The following is a 17,862-nucleotide window of genomic DNA, read 5'->3' on the forward strand; positions in this document are numbered from 1 at the left end:
TTTACTCAAACTTTATGAATATATAATAGTTATTAGAAACTAAGTACATATTAAATGGAGAAAGCACTATAAAAATAAGTTGCCTGGAATCTGCAAATTTATTTATTCAATCAAATAGTAAGCATCTACTGTATGCCAGGCATTGTTGTAGATACAGTAGATACAGCTGTTTTCATGGTGATTACATTCCAGCAGTGAAAGTGAACGATTTATTTTGTCAGTTAGTGATGATTGCTATAGAAAAAAAGAAAAATGAGGTTTGAGAAAAAAACCACGGGGGCTACATTAGAAGGGAAACCTTTCTGATAACATAATTTAAACAAAGCCCCAATGGAAAGAGGGAGGACAGGAAATGTGACATACGTTACTAAAATACTTTTATCAATAAAATTAAGATAGCATTTTGAACCTTAAATAATTAAATTTCACTTATTTTGAATAAATGAAATGTTTTAATTTGTACATTGACAAAACTAAGGTTTTTATTTATGTTTTACAATTTCTCTGTCTAACATTTGAAAAAGTAAATGTTAGTTAAAACCTGAACATGGACACTTATTCTAAACTGTTTATCAGGTAAATGGAAGAATAGTAACATACTACTTACCAATCAATTATAGGCTTAAAATTATTCTATAAATTTAGTATGAATAAAACCTTTCATCCTTTATGTATTTTTAAGTTGCCGCCCTTATTACTAAAAGTTACTAAATCACTAAACTACTAAAAATAGTCATAACATTTTGTATAAAATTGCAGAAATGCCAGTTGAAAACCATATGAAATAGGGCTACTTTATTTTTAACATTTCTTTTTGTGTTCTTTCCTTAGATTGAAACACAATTAGCAGAATATCACAAACTGGCTAGAAAATTAAAACTTATTCCTAAAAGTGCTGAGAATTCCCAAGGTTATGACTTTGAAATTAAGTTTAATCCTGAAGCTGGTGCCAACTGCCTCATCAAATACAGGGCTCAAGTTTATGTAAGTAAATTATGAGATTGTTATCTGTAAGAATTTAAACTTAAATATGTCCATATCCCAGGACTAAAGAAACAGAACTTCTTGGTCTTCTTTCTTCTTGGTGGTAGAAATCTTGTCTTTGTTACAGCTAACTCTTCAAAGTATAAGACCTTTTCTTCTTCTCTAGCTAATTTATTCAACTATCCAGTAAGTAATTCATTTATATACAAGACAAACACCAAGACTATACAGACAAGCATGACAACCTTTGCTCCTAGTCCCCTCATGGGAGAAAGATATAAATGAATGAATGACAAATATGTGCTCTATTAGAAGTCTTTACAAGATATAACAAGATTGGTTCTTCCCAGGTAGCAATAAAACTCCACAGAGATGGTGACCATGGAATGAAATCTTGAAAACTGAAATTCATGGGATGGTGTGTGAAAGGCACAAGGACACACGTGAAAGCATAAGATGTAATAATGCATTAAGGAATACCAGCAGTCAACAATGAGAAATCTATGCCTAATTTTGCAATATGACCAAGGAAATAATTTTGGGAAGAAAATTTTTAGTTTGCTCTATCACAATGTCTTACATAGTCATAAATTTTAATATTTTATTGGCCCCTTAAAATGCCCTCTTTCATGATACTTTTTTTGTTTTTTGGGTTTTTTTGTTTTGTTTGTTTGTTTTTTGTGGGTGTGGGGGTTATTGGGGATTGAACTCAGGAGCACTCAACCACGAAGCCATATCCCCAACCCTGTGTTATATTTTATTTAGAGACAGGGTCTCACTGAGTTGCTTAGCGCCTCACTTTTGCTGAGTCTGGCTTTGAACTCGTGATCCTCCTGCCCCAGCCTCCTGAGCTGCTGGGATTATATGGGTGTGTCATTGTACCGTGCTGATACTTAGTTTTTTGAATAGATTGTCAAATTTAAAAGCTATGCACTTTTTCCTTTGAGAATTATTCAACAAATATTAATTGAATATATATTATGTTGTAGACCAGCTACACGCTAGAGGTAAAATACGTAGATAAAATCTTTACTTTCCTGGAGATTAGTTTATTAGTGGACTGAAATGGGTTAAGTTAGACTTAGCCAGATATAGTAGTACATGCCTATAATTCCTTCTACTCAAGAGACTGAGGCCGGAAGATGGCAATTTCAAGATCAGCCTCAGCAATTTAGTGAGCCCCTTCCTCAAAATAAAAAATTGACATGCCTGGGAATATAGCTCAGTGGTAGAGCACCGCTATTTAAAAATTTACCCCAAATTTTTAAAAACCACCATAACGGCCTATGAGTTTTTCTTTTGGAATGATGAAATGTTTAGAACTAGGGATGTATTTACATAGCATTGAGAATTTCTAAATGCCACTGAATTGCACACTTAAATTTAACCTATTTCAGTTTAACCATCTTAAAATGTGAGTTTCACCTCAATAAAAGAAAAACATAATGAGAAGCAACAAAATAGTGTTGAAATTAAATCTGTAGGACAGAAGATAAACATAGAAAAAACAAGTTGAGAATGATAAAACTAAAGAGGAGTAAGAGAAATTGATCTATCTGGAGAACATAGCATAAAAATACAACCTACATATAATTTGTTTTCAAAAAATTACTGCAGTAAGGTGGGCATGGTGTAGCACACCTGTAATCCCATCTGCTCAGGAGGCTGAGACAGGAGAATCACAAGTATGAGGCCAACCTCAGCAATTTACAGAGGCCCTAAGCAACTTAGCAAGACACTGTCTCAAAAACTAAAAAGGGCTAAGGATGTAGCTAAATGGTAAAGCATTCCTGGTTTCAATCTCCAGTACCAAAAAAAAAATAAGAAGAAAGATTACTGCAGTAAACCTAGTGTACCTACAAAATGTATAGAAGTGAATTTCCAGAATAGATGAACAATTCTTGAACTTTGCAAGTATTAAAAACCAAAAGCGGGTTATATTCTACAGGTATAGAAATTACATTAAAAATTAGTTTTATTTTCTTAGTAATGTTGTATTAAATTTAAAATATTATAGCTTGCCAGGTACACACCTTTATAATCTAGCTAGTCAGAGGCCAAGGCAGGAGGATGGCAAGTTCTAAACCATCCTGGACAACTTACCAATCCACTGTCTCCAAAATTATTTTTTAAAGGATGTAGTTCAGTGGCAGAGTGTTTGCCCAGCATGCACAAGGCCCTGGGTTCAATCCCCATGATAGAAATCAATCCCTGTATCACAATTTACATATTCCACATAAAATAAATTTTGTAATTACCTTTCACTCACATTCTCATGTTTTGTATAGGTACCCCTCAAGGAACTCCTGAATGAAAATGAAGAAGAAATTAATAAAGCTCTGAATAAAAAAATGGGTTTGGAGGATACTTTAGAACAAGTAAGTAATGAAACTTAGATTAAAGCAAAAATAAGGGTTTTTTTTTAAAGCCTAAAATTAAATGTGATTTGTGGTTTCTGGTTGCCAAGGAATTAAGTTTTATTTAAAAATTCTGTAAAATGAAAGTTGGTACAAACTTGACTGAAATATTTGAAGTAACTTATCAAGTAATTTAAATATCCTAGGCTTCTTATATCACTATGATATAGTGATATGAAACTAGATTTCATTCCCTTTGGGAGTGTAGAGAACTACAGAATTCCCTCTTTACTTTAAATAATATTCTTTTTTAAAACTAAAATGGATTTGAGGTATCTATGTTTAAAGTATGTATGTGTCATTCATGATGAGGCTAACCAACTGTGATGGATTTAGAGGTTTATTTTTGCCAAGTATTTCTTTCTAGATCATGGAAGTTCAGGAGAACTTAAATGCTAATAGAAGTCCATTTAGTTTTCAGAAAGTTCCTGCTTCTGAGATCCTTGAAATAATTATGAAACAATTCCAAGCCAATCACCTATATCCCTGAAAAAGACCTGCTGTTATATTCAATAACCTTTAAAGTAAACATTGCTGTAGTAGTTGATTGAGAAAAGTTAAAAAGTTACTTCCCAAACACACTAGAGTGTGTTTTTATGACACCAAACAATTAAAGGAAGCCCCTAGTTGTTAATTCAACTCTTCAAGAACTATTGTGTGGGCTGGGGATATAGCTCAGTTGATAGAGTGCTTGCTTGCCTTGCATTCACAACGCCCTGGGTTCAATCCCCAGCACCACAAAAAAGAAAAGAACTATTGTGTCCTGACTAGGATTCCTGGATAAGAATGAAGTCTTATCTTTTCTCTAAATAGAAATATGTTTATTTTTTTCTCACTAAGAAACAAAACTTATTGTAGTTCACAAATAATTATTCTAATAACCCACAGAAAGTCATTTTTTAATGTTAATGTTAAAAATTCTGTAACAACTCACTTTGGCTGAGCGCAAGTGGCACAAGCTTGTAATCCCAGCGACTCAGGAGACCGAGACAGGAGGAATTCAAAGCCAGACTCAGCAAAAAAGCGAGGCGTCAAACAACTCAGTGAGACCCTATCTCTAAATAAAATACAAAAAATAGGACTGTGGGGGCTGGGATTGTGGTTCAACGGTAGAGCGCTTGCCTAGCACAGGCAGAGCTCTGGGTTCGATCCTCAGCACCACATAAAAATAAATAAATAAAATCTAGGTATTGTGTCTAACTACAACAAAAAATAAATATTGAATTTAAAAAAAAAAAAAAAATAGGACTGGGAATGTGGCTCAGTGGTTGGGTGCCCTGAGTTCAATGCCTGGTACCCAAAAAATAAAAAAGAATTACTTTGTATTAGAAAGTTAAAAAACAAGATTGAAACTCCTCAAAAAAACAAGTTTGAAACATTATTGAGTAATTTGGGATTTATGAAATATTAGACTATGGGAAGAAGGTTTAGACTATATACAAGGTGTGCTGATTATTTGAGACAAGGTCTTTCTTTGACCTGCTTCAGTTTGATTTTCTTTTTTCTGTTGGAATGGACATTATTAAATCTGAAGAACCTCCAAAAGATGAATTCCAAGCAATAGGGGCCTCATGACTAAAACAGCTTTCAGAATGACTTGAAACTTGAAAGACTTTGAGCAGGAAATCTTGGGGAAAGAAAGTATAAAATGCCTACTATAGGCTAGGTCTCATGTTAGTGTTCTAAAAATAAACCTACCCTTCAAGGGCTCCCACTTGGAGAAAAAGGCTGACATTTCTGCAGTTATGCTAATTAGATTTGCATTTTTGCAAAACCCTTCAAGTTATGGGAAAATGTGGCTTAGAAAGGATGCAACTGAAAATGTTAAGAGATTAAACCAAACTATTCATAGTAGAAACAGAGGGAAGGGGGGACGTGTTTAGGAAGTGTTAAGAAGGTAAATAAATTCCAAGGATTTCATGACCAAGCTTGGAGAAAAAGAAGTTCTATAATGACTTCCAGATTTCTGGTATGGGCAACTGAATGGACTATAGTGTATTACCTAGAGGAAGAAAAGTGAGAGCAAAGTTGAAGCAGTAGATTCAGAGCATGAGAGAGACCAGGGCTGAAAATAGTTTTGATAGTCTTTAGCACACATATGATAGCTGAATCCATGGATGTGGGTGATATTTCTTGGAATGTATAAATAAAATAGCAGAACATTGAATCCTGAGAAATAATGACATTTAAGGGATCGAGAAAGAAAACAAAAGATTCTGGAGAAAAATACTTAGAAAAAGTGGACAAAATAGCTAGAGAGTTATTTTGAAGAAGAGAATATGTAGTAGAAGCCAAAATATGGGAGACTTTAAGAAGAAAGTAATCAGTAATACCTGATGCTAATGAGACTAAAGACTTAAACCTTTTTTCAGTTTGACAATAGTCTAATCAAGATAAGATGGCATAGGATAAAATAGCAATTGGAAATAGTAAAGATCATACAGAAGTTAATAAATTGGAATAATGAAGCTAATCAATCTGAAAAGTATTTACATATAATTGCCAAAACTATTCAAGTAAAAGAAGGAAAATGTGAAGTAAGAAGTAGACAGTTTATAGAGAGATGGTGGGAATTCATTTGAATTACAGAGTAATTCATGTGAACAAAAATCTTACTGGAAGGGCTAAGGATGTGGCTTAGTGGTAGAGCACTTGCCTAGCATGCACAAGGCCCTAGGTTGTATCCCCAGCATTGCAAAAAAAAATAAAATAAAAAGGATTCTATAAAAATCTTATCTTTAAAATTGTTTTTTATCAAATTGAATTACAGCATGAATAATACAAATCTCAAAATTGACTCAAAATAAAACGTCAAAATAGTTAAGTAACCAGAAACAAAAGTACAGAAAGAATTAGCTCTCCAAAAAATTTCAATAACAGGTGATTTTTACAAAAGTTCATTGTTTTCAATTATTGAAGGTCAGATGATTTCATGACATGTAAATTGTTAAAAAGCACAAAGAGACCTAATTCATTCTTAAAGGCTAGTGTATACCACAACAAAAACATCACAAAAGAAAGTCAAACCAATCACACTTACAAGCCATGGATGTAGGTGATATTTCTTAGAATGTATAAATTAAATAGCAACAATGATATTTAAGGGATCAGAAAAGGAAAAAAAAGATTCTCTTTATGTTTTATATTCTTACAAATATAAATGTACAGGTAAACTTAAATATTTGCCACTGAAATTTAATTAGCAAATATTTTCTTGAGTGTCTCTGTGGCTGGTACTATAATTAGTGTTGGTAGTAAGTACGATTATAATACAGCTCTTGCCATTTTGATTGAAAAGACAGGCATGAAAACAATTTCTTCTATCATAACATTTTTGAAATGTAAATAAGCTGTGTATTCTTGTATTACCCTAAGATAAGCACAGGAGTCTTTCTGAAAGATGCAGTAACTGAATTAAGCTAGGACTTCACCAGTGGATACACAGAAATTTACATGTGTGCCCTAACTAAAGGCCCAGAAACCAAAGTACACAGCTTGTTAACAAATTACAAGAGTGTTAAGTGTGATAAAAGAAAAGCCTGGGGAAACAATAATCTAATTATTATTAACTTGTTCTTACTTACTGGTAGGATTTTTATTCTATAGGCAATAGGGGCCATTGAAGATTTTTAAGTAAGAGTGCTAATCACCTACGCATTTGGCATTTTGAAAAAATAGATGAGGTGCATGAGCCAGAAACATAGACTTAGGAGACTAAACTATATCCTGTGCAATAAATGGTAAGGACCCACACCAAGGTTACTACAGTGAGGATGGAGAAAAGAAATTGGAAGGCGGAGACAACAGAATTCAGTACTGAAGTGAACAGTTGGATGTGAAGGCTAGAAAAGTGAAATAAAGAATGTCTAGGTACATTGTATCTGGCAAATGGGCATGTGATGTTGTTCTTTACCTTGATATTTAATGAGAGAGAGGTACAGAACAGAGTTGCAGTCTGGGATATGCTGAGTTTCAGGTCTCTGGGACATCAAAGTATAAAATCAGTATGTGTATGTATGTATATTTTAACAGGCAGGTTGTTAAAGTCAAAAGATCTCCCAGATGTGATGTGAGAGAGCACTCTCCCAAGTGAGCAAGTGAGACTACAGCCAGGATCAGAATCCTGGAAGAATATCTATATCCAAATTATGAATAGAAAAAGAAACGTAAAGGAATGTGAAGAGGGACCTTCCAAGACAGAGATGAAATCAGGAGATTCCATGGTCTTAGAAACCAAGGAAGGGCTTTTTAAAAAGAAGCTATTAGTAACCACAATTAGTACTAAAATGACAAATAGAATTAAGTATCTTAAAGGTATCCATTGGCGTTAGAATTTAAGATGTTACTGAAGAGCCAGGGGTGTGCTTAGTGATAGAGGACATGCTTAGCATTCCAGGACCTGGGTTTGATCCCCAACCAACCCACCAGCCTGGATTGAAGGGGTTGAGGGGAGGAAAGAAGTTACTAGTGACATTTGCAGAAATGGCTTCATGCAGCCAACAAGCCAAAAACCATATTACTGTGAGTTGAGGTGTGGATAGTAGAAAAGGAGATATAGTATTATGAATAGATTTGCTTTTGTGGATTACTCTACATTACAGTACTACCAATATTTGAATCTGAAGAAAGGATTTGGAACAGTAGTAAGAAAAGAGATGTGTAGAAAAGGTGTTGGGAAAAGTATAAACGGCAGCCATACCCCAGAGAAAAACCCCAACATGGCGCCTAAGGACTTCTTCCTACCTTCTTCTTTTCTACAGTGGCGCGAAAAGTTCCCACCCGTGTGAACTCTCCCGCCGGCGCCAATTTCAAATCTCACTGGCGGGGAACCTTAGCCCCAATGACTAATTCCTGGGCTCCGGAGCTGATATCTGAAAGAACTTGCCAATAAACGGGTTGCCTGCCATTTATCTAAGCCCTACCATCTCCCCCTTAGTTCTATATAAGCACACTGCTTTTTGCAATAAAATTGGAATTCTCCTGGCGAAGTGTCTTTGCGTGGGGAATTCTTTCAAAAGGTTTTTGGTTTTTGTGGTTTTGTTTGGTTTTGCCAGATAAGGGAATTGTTTGGTTTTAATGATGTGAGAGGGAGTTGAAGGGAATGAGGATAAAGTTTAAATATTAGGAATAAAAGAATGCACATTTAAAGTATTCAGAGAAAGAAAGAAAAGCTGGGTGTAACAGTGTACACCTGTTATCTCAGTGACTTGGCAGGCTGAAACAGGAAGATTGTAAGTTTGAGGCCAGCCTCAGCAACTTAGCAAGGCCCTAAGCAATTTAGCAAGACTCAGTCTCAAAATAAAACATAAAAAGGTCTGTGGATGTAGCTCAGTGGTAAAGCACTCCTGGGTTCAATCACCAGTACCAAAATATTAAAAAAATTTTAAAAGAAGGAAAACTCTCACACAATTATGTTGATTAGAGGCAGGAAGTAATGGAATTCCACATTGGTGGTTTCTGTTAGTGATTAAAAAGAGAAGCTCATCTAATTGAAGTAATTATGGTATCTTGGATTATCAACAACTTGAGCTCTTTATTAAATGAATGAGGAAAATACTAAAAAAGTATGCCAAATATTTTTTTCTTTAATTTTTTCTCTTTTTGCCTCAATGAATATATTTATTTTTATAATCAGGGGGAAAATGCTTAATTGACATATCTTTTGTAGAGTTGATATGGAAAGTAGAAACTGGTAAACATGGTTTTGACCAGCCATGAGAAATTATTAGGATGTCCTTTCGTCTTATTGCAGGTAAATTTAACGAAACCACTTATTAACTTGTTAGTCCCTTCAAAAATAACGTGTACATTTAGAAAACATCTTTTGAGTTTGAACATCTGGTTTTGATTTCTGACCCTATGCTAACTGTGTGAACCCAAGCAAAAAGCATTCTTTCCAATCCACTCCTCTCATATGTAAAATAAGAACATTCTGTAGATGGGATTGTCTTTAATAAGTATAATTATTTCATTACCTTATCTTTTGCCAAATAAATTAAGCTTTTCCAAAAACATATTTTTTTAAATTTCATTCTTGTATGTGTCATCATCTCAAAAAAAAAAAACAAAAAAACCTGTCAGCTCTTTATACATTTTTCTTTTTTCTGTTTCCTGTGGGAAATATTTTCTTGATCTACCTGAAGAAAACTTTTAATCACAGCCATCAACTGGTATCAGCAGTTATCAACAGGAAATGAACTTTAGACACAGTTCTTCAGTTTGGGTTTCAACTTATTTCCAAGGTCAAGTTTCAAAAAGATTAAATATGATTACCTTATTACTCTTTCAAAAGAATGTATAACTATAACCAAGTAGCAAGTATTATGCAATAAAATTAATATTAAAAAATTCTCTTAACATCTCAGAAAGTGAACACACAAATGGGAAGCTACATATATATGAAGTATATAAAATATAAAGTATATAAAAAATCTAGATAGCAAAAATAATTTACACTTATGAATATGTTGGTATAACAATATTAATAATATGTAATAATGTGATGTGTATAATATTTATATAGTATATGTGAGTATTTATAAAGCACTCCCACAGCTACCAATAGAAATACATATTAGTACTTTGGGTTTTTGTTTTTGTTTTTATTTGGTTTTGGTTGGGTTTTTTTGGTTGTTGTTTTATGTTTTGCTTTTTGTTTTTGTGTTTTGTTTTGTTTGAGTTGCTAGGTATCAAACCCAGGGCCTCATACGTGCTAGGTAAGCACTCTACTACTGAGCTACATTACCAGCCCTAGTAATCTTATTTTAAAGTTTCTTTGGAATCAGTTCCTCTTTGGAGAATAATAAAATGTTTGGACAAACAATAGATTGGAGGTCAAAAAGACTAGAAGAAATAATATTGGTATAGTTAGTTGATTGAGAATATAAAAGTTAGCCAGGCGAAGTGGTTCATGCTTGTAATATCAGCTCCTCAGGAGCCTGAGGTAGGAAGATCACAAGTTCAAGGCCAGCCTAGGCAACTTGTCTCAAAAAATGAAAAAAGGGCAGTAGGTGTTGCTCAGTGGTAGAATTCTTGCCTGTAGGGCCCTGGATTCAATCCCCAGTATTGCCTAAACAAATGATAACAGAAAGAGAATATAAAATTATATGATCTTGTTAAATTTCTTTGATGTATAGTTATGATTCTCAACCAAAGTTTTATTCCCCAAGTTGAATACAATGATAACAGAAAGCAAGAGAAGTGTGAGAACTCTGAAAGAGGAAGTTCAAAAGCTGGATGATCTTTACCAACAAAAAGTTAAGGTAAGAACTTGGCCGATTTGTTCAAGTTAGCCAAAACTGTGTCATGATTGGCTTACCATATAGTCTAACATTAAAACTGAAATTTTTATGTTTGATTGTCTTCTTAAAATTTGTTGTAAATCATTTATTCTGTCCTTTAAAGGACTTTTTTCTGGATTCAGGTTATTTCAGCATAGACCATATCTGGTATTTTATACTTGCGTATGTGATTCAGTATTCTTACAAGACAAAAACATATTTTAAACATATGTCTTCTACCTCTATAGAGATTCAGTGTTATATACTCCTAAACTTGAGCACCAGTAAAGTCTTATTGTATGCATAATTGCCCATCAAGAGGCATTGTGTTGCTGGGTGGGATTAGAAAACAAAAAATTGTCATTGCATGCCCGTAATCCCAACTGCTTCAGAAGCTAAGGTTGAAGAATGGCAAGTTTAAAGCCAGCCTCGGCAACTTAACCCAACCCTGTTTCAAAATAAAAAGGATTGAGGATGAAAACTATTTTCATGAAATCTAGAAGGCAGATAAAATATTAAGATTGATTACTTTATATGTCACCCCCTGACCAGCATTTTACTTAGAGAAGTATTCAAATGACTCTGTTCATTACCACTTAGACAATTTATGTGAAATTTTGAGCTATACCATTACTAATGCTAGCAAAGTATCAGGAATTGAAAACTTTTTTCTTATTCTGTATATTTGGAACCCATGTGTTTTTTGGGTTTTTTTGTTGTTGTTGATGATGATGTTGTTGTTTTGGGGGTTTTTTTAAGTAGTATCAAAATTTTAGAAAATTTACCACAAAATATGATCTATATGGGAGATATTTAATAATAATTTTTGTTTTATCATGTATTCTCCATGACAGTGCTTAAGTTTATTCTCTGAAGCACTTAAATGAAAGACTTTAGGATACATACTTAAGTGTCAAAATAAAATAGTCAGACTTGAAAATTCCGAATTAAAGCTATACAGACCTCTTGAAAAGGTCACATCTGTGTTATATTTATAATACAGAATTCCCAATGGGAATGAAAGTGGTAAGCATCCTGAGAATATAAATGATGCAATCTGGATTGTTTTAAAATGCTTTGCGTACTTTTTTAAATCTACCTTGAATATATGGAATATGAATATCAAAAACATGTAACCATGACTTTATCCTAATAGGAAGCTGAGGAAGAGGATGAAAAATTGGCCAATGAGCTTGAGTCCTTGGAGAAACACAAGCACCAGCTGGAAAGTGCTGTTAATGAGGGCCTCAGTGAAGCTATGAATGAGTTAGATGCTGTTCAGCGAGAGTAAGTTCATCTCGCCAAGATTTATTTATTTATTAGTTGCTTATAATTTCTATAAATCTATATCTAATTTTTTCCTTTAATTCCTATTATAAAGTTATTTGTGGTGGAGAGAGTGGTGAATAGAACTTAAGCAGAACAACTTAAAACGTTAGATACATTCTTCTACTGTTGTAGTTATTGCCCGCAAGAAATGATTCATTTTAAATTTAATTGATTAGTGAATTTTAATCCCTGAAAACAAAATAACATTTTTTAAAAATATTTATTTATTTTTTTAGTTGTAGTTGGACACAATACTTTTATTCCATTCGTTTATTTTTATGTGGTGCTGAGGATCGAACCTAGGTCCCCGCACATGCTAGGCGAGTGCTCTACCACTGAGCCACAATCCCAGCTCCACAAAATAACATTTTAAATCAATTCAAATAAATTTGACTACTTGATAGTGAATTTTAATAAGCCCTACTAAACTTCTTTTTTTTAATTTCCTAGAAATTATGTGTATTATATAGTAAAATGTGATTATATTATAAATTACAGAGTCATTGTGCTGTAATACAACTTATACTTTGCTAATAATTGCCATGCTGTGCAAAATAATGCAGTGAAAATTATAGGACCTTTAGGAAAATTGGTATTAGGCACAACACTCAAAAACTACATCAGATGAGCAAATAATGACGACCTAATAAAAACTTTTAGCATAACTTTACACATGTTAAATACTTAAGAAATATGCAAATGCACAATAAACATGGGATCTTTCACCTTAAAAAGACATGCAATTTGCTTTGAGAAATGGGCATTCAGAGGGTTGTAGCCTCTGAATTGTTATGAGGAGATAGAAGAAGATTTATCTGATATGGAATGGAAAATTTTGTAACACTGGTTGTGGACGCATGTCATGATCACATTTGAACTGAGAGAGTACACATCTGAGGTATGTGCTTGTGTATATTTTGTGTGTACCTTCATGTCTGGATACAGCTGGGTGCAGTTTTCTACATTCATAAAATATTTCTCAAGGAGAAAATTGGCATAAGCCAGCTCAAATTTGCATTATTCTCATATCACTACCAGATTTTTGAAATTAATTGAAAGTTACATAGGAAGAATTTTAGCCAAACTATGTATTAACTATAAAAATGTTTCATTCTTTCTTTGAAGAATATTCTGCTTTTTTGTGATTATATTGTGCAACCTATATAAAAATCAACATACTAAATAATTAATCCATAATATTCTGTGTACATTGGTATGAATATATACATTTTTCAAGTCTTATATGGCCCTCAAATAACTAAAAGACATCTCACACTGAGGTTGCAAGGACAATACTTGAGAAAGTGACACATCTTCATTTCTTTATTTGTAGTCTAGGGATAAAATACACAGCAGAGGTTTATTTGATCTATTTTGTTTTGAATTTGAATTCCTAAAGGTAAGATTTCTACTCCCCTCTTTGCAATTTTCTGTCTTAAAAGCATTGTGTTATAATCCCTTTGGAGACTTAGGTAAGCTCATTTAGGGCTGGGGATGAAGCTCAGTGATAGAGCACTTGCCTAACATGCACAATTCCCTGCATTCCATCCCCAAATCCACAAGATAATAATAATAACCTCTTACTCCACAGCTTTCTTTGATAAAGCATGCGGTTTTGGTGCTTTTTGGTTTTGTTGGCTTACAAAGCATCTTTGAAAAATATTACTTCTGTTTTAATGATTGATAGCTAGAACTAAATGAATTACATGTATAGTAAGCATCACAGACTAATCACAGCTTGGTTTTATTGAATATGAAAATAGGAAGTGAGCCAACTAGACCTGATATATTAGTTTATTTTCTAGACAACTTTAAAAAATGTTTTTATTCTTCAGGTACCAACTAGTTGTGCAGACTACAACTGAAGAAAGACGAAAAGTCAGAAATAACTTGCAGCGTCTTTTAGAAATGATTGCTACACATGTAGGGTCTATTGAGGTAAGTGTGAAATTCTTTAAAACTTTAATATATTTCTGCTCTGTCTTTATAGGAATTAATATAGTTAATTTCATTTATATGGAAAATATCTTAGTAAAATTTGTCAGAAAAATTCTGTCTAATGTGTGACCAGGGGATATAAGAGAATGTTTGTGCACTTTATAAAGTAATCTGTTTTGTTCACTTAAATGACATACAATAATATTTTTATATCAACAATCCATAATGGTATTGCACCGGGCCATGTTCAACTTAACAAAAACATATTAGAACATTTGGGATTTAATTAAGATTGAGAAGAAAGAGCATATCTTTATAATAAGTGTTTTGCCTTATCCTTAGCTTTCCAATAGCTTAATAGTATACCAAAAAAACTATTCATCCAGTGCGAGGCTGTAGCTCAGTGGTAAAGTTCTTGCTTCACATGTGTGAGGTACTGGGTTCAATCCTCTGCACCACATAAAAATAAATATAAGATACTGTGTGTTCATTCACAACTAAATTAAAAAAAAATATATTCACCAAACTTATAATGCCAAGCCCTAAAAGCTAAGATAAATTCCTGAACCATAGAATTCCTGGGTACTTTTTTTGGATGAGAATGTATTTCCAGTTGAAAATGGCTTAAAAAAATACTCATCACATCGCCTTAATAGGCTTTTGTTTGTTCAGAATATGAGCATATGCTGCCCTACTTCCCATCATCTCTCCTGAAAGACCTTGAAACTGCTGTTTTAAAAACACAACTGAGAAAGAATTAATATCCAGAAATATGATGGCCTTTAAAAATAAATAAAAATAGTGAAAGACCCAAATGAAAATTTCAGAAAAGCACAAATGGAGCAATAAACATATGAAAATATATACCATATTCCACACCTGTAATCCCAGCAGTTTGGGAGGCTAAGGCAGGAGGATCACGAGTTCAAAGCCAGTCTCAGCAAAAAGCAAGGCACTAAGCAACTCAGCGAGACTCTGTCTCTAAATAAAATACAAAATAAGACTGGGCATGTAGCTCAGTGGTCAAATGCACCTGAGATTAGTTTCCAGTACCCAAAAAAAAAAAAAAAAGAAAAGAAAAGTTGGCCAAAGATTAATGTTTAATAATTCCCAATGTAGAGAGATAGAAGTTCTCATTTACTGCAGTGATTGTATAAATTGATATAACAGTTTTAGAAAACAACATGGCAATCCTTAATATAACTATGCACCCTGGTGTTGTTTTTTTTTTAATAACTTTATTTTATTTATTTATTTTTGTAAGTGTGCTGATGGTCGAACCCAGTGCCTCCTATGTGATAGGTGAGCACTCTACCTCTAGGGCACTGTATTGAGTTGAATAGTGCCACCCAGAATTCTTGTCTTACCAGGATTTCAGAATATAACATTATTAGGAAGTAGGGTCTTTGCACAGGTAATTGGTTGAAATCATATTGGATTAGCACAGGCCCTAAATCCACTATCTGATATCCTTATATGAAATCCAAGTGAAACAGAGGTAGAGATTAGAGTGAGTGATGCAGCTGTAAGCTAAAGAGCACCAAGAATTTCCTGGAACTGCCAGAAACAGAAGAAGCAACAAAGGATTCTCCCCTGTGTCCTTCAGAGAGCACCATCCTGCTTACATCTAGATCTCAGACTTCTAGCCTGAAGAATTATGAGAGAATAAATGTCTGTTATTTTAAGCCACCTAGTTTGTGGTGATTTTTTTTTTTATGGTATCATAATAGAAAAAAAAAAAAAAAAAACATAACATGGTATGCTACTATCTTATGTTTGCTGTAACTAATTATCACCAACTTAATTAATAGCTTAAAATAACACATGTTCATTACCTTACAGTTAGGGAGGTTAGAAGTCTAATGTGGGTCCACAGGGCTGCAGCCCTTCAAGGGCTTTAGGGTAGAATCCATTTCTTTCCCTTTTCCAGCTTCTAGAGTCTCCTACAGTCCTTGGCTTGTAGTTCCTTCTTCTATCTTCAAAGCCAGCAGCAGGGTAGATTTCTCCTCTCTGCCCTCTTCTGTTTTCTTCTCTCTCTGACTCTGATACAACTAATTCCCTCTTATAAAGACCTTGTGGTTACATTGGGCCTACCCAGATAATGCAGAATAATCACCTTTTCTTGAGATTCTTAGCTTTAAAAAAGAAAATTAAAAAAATTTTAATCACATCTGTAAAGTTCCTTTTCCATACACAATAGCATAGCCACAGGTTCCTGGAATTAAGGCATGATCAGCTCTGGGGAGATCATTGTTTTCAGCCTGCTGTATCTGGAAATGAACAAAAATTCACTAATAGTAAATTCACTAATAGAAAGAAAGATAAGAAAATATTGATACAGTCATTTAAATGCTATGCAGCACTATATGAATAATCTACAGCTAGTACATCTGTGCACTAACATAAGTGATCTTAAAATACTGAGTGAAAAACATGTCATAGAATATTATATTTAATAATTTTCAATAAGCACAAAGGTTGAAACCAGCACCCACTAAACCAAGATAGTCATGCATTGTATAATGACAGAAACACATTCATAGAAATGTTTTTAGGCAATTTTGTTCTTTTCTGCACATCATATAAATCCCTACACAAACTAAGATGTAATTAGGTAATTTATAATCTTATGGAACCACCATTATGTGTACACTACATCATTGTCCAAAACATCATTATGTGGTACATAACAACCTATTAGAGATACATACATATCTCTCTATGTGGTAAAAGTATAAAGAAAATCAAAACATTCAGGCAAGTAGTATCTCTGGGGAAGAAAAGAGGGGATCTCATTAAGAAAGAACACAGGGCCAACATGGTAAATACAAGAATATTCCTTTTATTTCTATTGTTAACAAATATTTCACTCTTGTTTGTAAATTTCACACTTTGAACAAATTAATGTTTCTACATTAACAATTTCTAATTGTTTCTACTAGAAACATCTTGAGGAGCAGATTACTAAAGTCGATAGAGAATATGAAGAATGCATGTCTGAAGATCTCTTGAAAAATATTAGAGAGATTACAGAAAAATATAAGAAGAATGCTGCTCTACTTAAGGCTTCTGGTGAATGAAGATCAAGTGCTGATTATCTTTTATAAAAATAGTTCGTTAACTGAAAATATGTAAAACCTGAAATTATGATAATTTGTTGATCATTTTTAGATGAAATAGCTGAGTTTTATATGTACCTATAGTTAATAAAACTACATTTGTACAGTGTTTTCTCACATTTCTTTGCCTAACTTCAATTGGTGAGAAGATAGGTAGTGTGGTCTAAATCAGAAATTAGCCAAGTACCGTGTGAACCAAATCAGACACAGCCATTCATTTACATGTTGTCTGACTGTTTTCCCACTATAATGGCAGAGTTGAGTATATACAACAGAGACCTTGTGACCTCCAAAGCCAGAAATGTTGTCTCTAAAGTCCTTATAGAAAAGATTACTGACCACTTGTATAAAGTATACATGGTTAGTATTGCCTAATTTTGAAACTTGGTCTTTTTCTTTTTTTCTTTTGTTTTGTTTTGTACTGGGGATTGAACCCAGGGACACTTTACCACTGAGCCACATCCCCTGCCCTTTTTTTTTTTTAATTTATTTATTTAGATTTTGAGATAGGATCTCACTATGTTGCTGAAGCCAGCCTCAAATTTGTGAGCCGCCCTAGTTTCTGGGAATACTGGCATGCACCACCATACCCAACTAAAACTTCTTAATGATGCTGGACACACAATAGTCCAACCCACTCCTGGTTTACAGCTGTATGGCTTTCCAAGAAGCTAAAGTTCATCTTTACTCTGAAGCAGAAGAATATGCAATGTTAGATAAAGGAATTAAAGGAAATAACAAAATAATTTAGCTCAAAACCCTCATTTTAGAGATGAAATTTCATTTTTAGAGAGG

General features: G+C 33.5%; 1 protein-coding gene across 2 annotated transcripts in view; it reads left to right on the forward strand.

Moving 5' to 3' along the window:
- Ndc80 (NDC80 kinetochore complex component) overlaps positions 1–17,176 on the forward strand; it is a 39,152-nt gene extending 21,976 nt beyond the window's left edge. For both annotated transcript variants that reach the window (XM_015482513.2, XM_015482515.2), the window contains 6 exons: positions 832–984; positions 3,273–3,362; positions 10,571–10,663; positions 11,838–11,968; positions 13,846–13,948; positions 16,891–17,176. In XM_015482513.2, the coding sequence (XP_015337999.1) occupies positions 832–984; positions 3,273–3,362; positions 10,571–10,663; positions 11,838–11,968; positions 13,846–13,948; positions 16,891–17,028 (708 nt within the window). In that variant the 3' untranslated portion in view covers positions 17,029–17,176. The remainder of the gene's footprint in view (positions 1–831; positions 985–3,272; positions 3,363–10,570; positions 10,664–11,837; positions 11,969–13,845; positions 13,949–16,890) is intronic.
- Positions 17,177–17,862: the final 686 nt, after the last annotated feature.

This window comes from Marmota marmota, unplaced genomic scaffold (genome assembly GCF_001458135.2).
Source record: "Marmota marmota marmota unplaced genomic scaffold, marMar, whole genome shotgun sequence".
NCBI classification, from domain to species: Eukaryota; Metazoa; Chordata; class Mammalia; order Rodentia; family Sciuridae; genus Marmota; species Marmota marmota.